The sequence below is a fragment of the Rhagoletis zephyria genome, unplaced genomic scaffold (genome assembly GCF_001687245.7).
Source record: "Rhagoletis zephyria isolate East Lansing unplaced genomic scaffold, Rhagoletis_zephyria_1.1 Rzeph_scaffold_20749, whole genome shotgun sequence".
Classification (NCBI taxonomy): Eukaryota; Metazoa; Arthropoda; class Insecta; order Diptera; family Tephritidae; genus Rhagoletis; species Rhagoletis zephyria.
Genome location: NW_016177807.1, coordinates 3,969 through 6,821, shown reverse-complemented (window position 1 = coordinate 6,821; position 2,853 = coordinate 3,969). Strand labels below are relative to the sequence as shown.

General features: G+C 42.4%; 1 protein-coding gene across 1 annotated transcript; it reads left to right on the top strand.

Moving 5' to 3' along the window:
* Positions 1-1,639: 1,639 nt before the first annotated feature.
* On the top strand, positions 1,640-2,638 carry LOC108380898 (echinoderm microtubule-associated protein-like CG42247; the record flags this gene model as incomplete). Its single annotated transcript, XM_017637299.1, has 1 exon — positions 1,640-2,638. A coding segment is annotated over exon 1 (999 nt), but the record flags the coding sequence as incomplete, so codon positions are not given.
* Positions 2,639-2,853: the final 215 nt, after the last annotated feature.

Here is a 2,853-nt window from a genome sequence, read left to right as displayed (position 1 = left end):
CAGCAATGTTTGCATTTATTCTGAACCGAACGCAAAGAAGTTTCACTTCAAAACTAGAAATTGACATTTCAATATGGTAGCGGCCTGCATAAGCCATGCCGTCGGCCACAGCGCCATCTTTAGTACTGTTGAGCAAGTTTGCTGCTGTTAAAAACTTAACTTCTTAAGAGCTCATTCTCAAGTTTTTTTAATGACAGTTAAAATGTCTAGCATAATCATACGAGTAGTAATGTACGTCCACATGTTTGTATGTTTGCACCAAAGTAAAATGACTCAACAAAAAAGTGAGCGTGTTTTTTGAAGAATCGAGCAATCGCAGTGAAACCATTTAAAACCTTTTTAAGACCACAACAAAACACAATACATTAAAGACGTGGTAAAACTGTGTGGGTATAGCAGCATATGTATGTATAAATGTGCTAAAGGAAAAGAGGGAAGTGATTTACTTTGCCGCAAGACAAAGTGAAGGTGTTGTAGTTTATAAGGTGAAAGAGAGTGCAAAAAAAAACAATAAAAAAAAATTCATGAAAAGCATAGTAGTGCCATATAGTAAAGAAAGGAACTATAAAGAAATTTCTCAAAGGCAGAAGTAAAAACACAACAACAAAAACTGAAATAAAAAGTCACTTCGTCAAGGCGATAACAAAACTAAAAATGAACTAAAAAGCCGGAGTCAAGCCTCAAGAATATTATTGTAGAAAGAACAAGAATTGAAAAATAAAAAAGTTTGCAACATAACACCGTAAGCAACAACAAAAAACTTCAACAACACGCAGCAATAAATTTATTTTTTCAGCGCACACCAAATCTCACAAGTGCTGCTTTCACGCCTCTCAACCGGAGCACATTGTTTATGTAAACAAAAGCCCGAAAGGCTGGTGCAAAAATCTGCTTGGGTTCAATACAAACAGAGCAGCTCAACAAAGCACAGTGCGAGAAATAATAAAATAAAGCAAAACAAAAACGCCAACAGCTGAAAGAAAAGACATTTCGCGCTCTCAAGTTCGCAGCTCGCGCTCCGACAACCGTGGCCGCGTGCTTCTTCGGCAGCCGGAGTAGAAAATCTTAAAGTTAGCTGCTAAACACTTCGTGAAAGCATTGAGTTAACGCTCTCAATCACTGGCGTCTAGCTAAAGCTAGAGCTTAAAATATCTGCACTAAGTACTCGTAAGAAACCACTAAAAAAGAGAGGAAGCAATTAGGAATAAAGTACAATAATTAAACTTTAAAGAGCGTAGTAAAAAAGCGAAAGTGAGAAATACTTTCACTGTAGTGTCGGAGCTAAAAAATTACTGAGAGTGAAAGTGAGGCGGAACGCGGGAGTGGTAGCTAGAGTCTTAAGGTGGCAGGGTAAAAAAAAAGTAGAGAAAACGTAAATGTGAGCGTGGCACGAATGTTTCAATAGCAGTTACAAAGTCAAAAGTCAAGAGGGAGAAAAAACATCTAAAAACTCAACCATATTCGGCGAGGATCTGTGAGGGTTCTCGCAGCAAAGCAGTGCTTAGAAATACCACAAGAATTTGCAGCAAACGCTTATGGAAATCTAAGCTGCCAGCACAGTGTGAGTGGGCGATTAAATACAACAACAACAACAATATCAATCCCATATAAAGTACACAGCAACACCCTTTTGTCGCAAATGTCCGCCAACGAAGCTGGGGATGGGGCTGCAGAGCCATCCAACATGGCCAACGGTGTGTCAGCTAACGAGCCAGCGCCTTCGCCTTCGCCTTCACCAGCACCAACAACCTCACCACCGGCACGGGCACAGTCACAGCCACCAACAGCTATGGACGATGGCAACGCAACGGCACAAATTAGTTCTGCCGCACAGTTCGATGGTAACGTTTCAGCATACGGCGCGGTCAAACAGTTTAACGAATCGAATAATAATAATAACAGCAGCAACAACAACAACAACACTAACGCTAACTACACGAAATCCAACGGTTATCACTACAACAACAACAACAGTAATAGTAATCATCCACACGATAATAGCGGCGGCAGCAATCGCAGTAGTCCGCTTAAGAGTCCACGCGGCGGCATTGGACGTGACGGCAGCAGCTTTCATACCATACAACACCACCAGCAGCGGCATCATCAGGACGACAGTGACAATGAAGATTATGAGCTACAAGGTGCAGCTGGTGGCATAGGTGGTGGTGGACCGATTGGTGATTATTGGCAACAGCGTAACGGTATTGTCGGCGGGCCAGCAAGTGGCCGGCAAAGTCGTGCGCTCAGTCCCACATACATTGATAATATGAGTGAGAATTCCGAACAACCGCCTGTGGTGCCGTTGATACGCTCCAAATCCCGGCCAGAGTTATCATCCAATGCGCAACTGAATTCCGCAATGAGCGCCGCTAGTCGCTATAATAATCTTTCGTACTGGAAGGCGCGACGTGTGGTCTTCTATCGCAATGGTGATCCCTTCTTTCCTGGCGTTGAGTTGCGTTATCGTCCAGGACGTGATATAACCTCGCTGGATAGTTTGTTGGATAAGATTTCGCCGAAAATGGATTTGCCGCGTGGTGCAAGGTATGTCTTCTCAATGGATGGTGATCGCAAGTATCATTTGGATGAGCTGGAAGATGGCGCGTCCTATGTGGTGTCCTCCTTTAAGGCGTTCAAGGTGAGCAGAAAGATTTTTCTCTACACAAATTTTAGTAGCACATGTCGTGAAACATTAAAATATTATGAGTGTGTGTGTGTGTAAGTTCGAGCGCGTGTGCATTGATTGTAGTGTGGCAAACAAAAAAATGTCAACTGCCGCACTTTTAAATACTCTTTTATTGTATGTTGACCTCGTCGTCGCTACCATTAACCTACTCTAATTTTATGCTTATA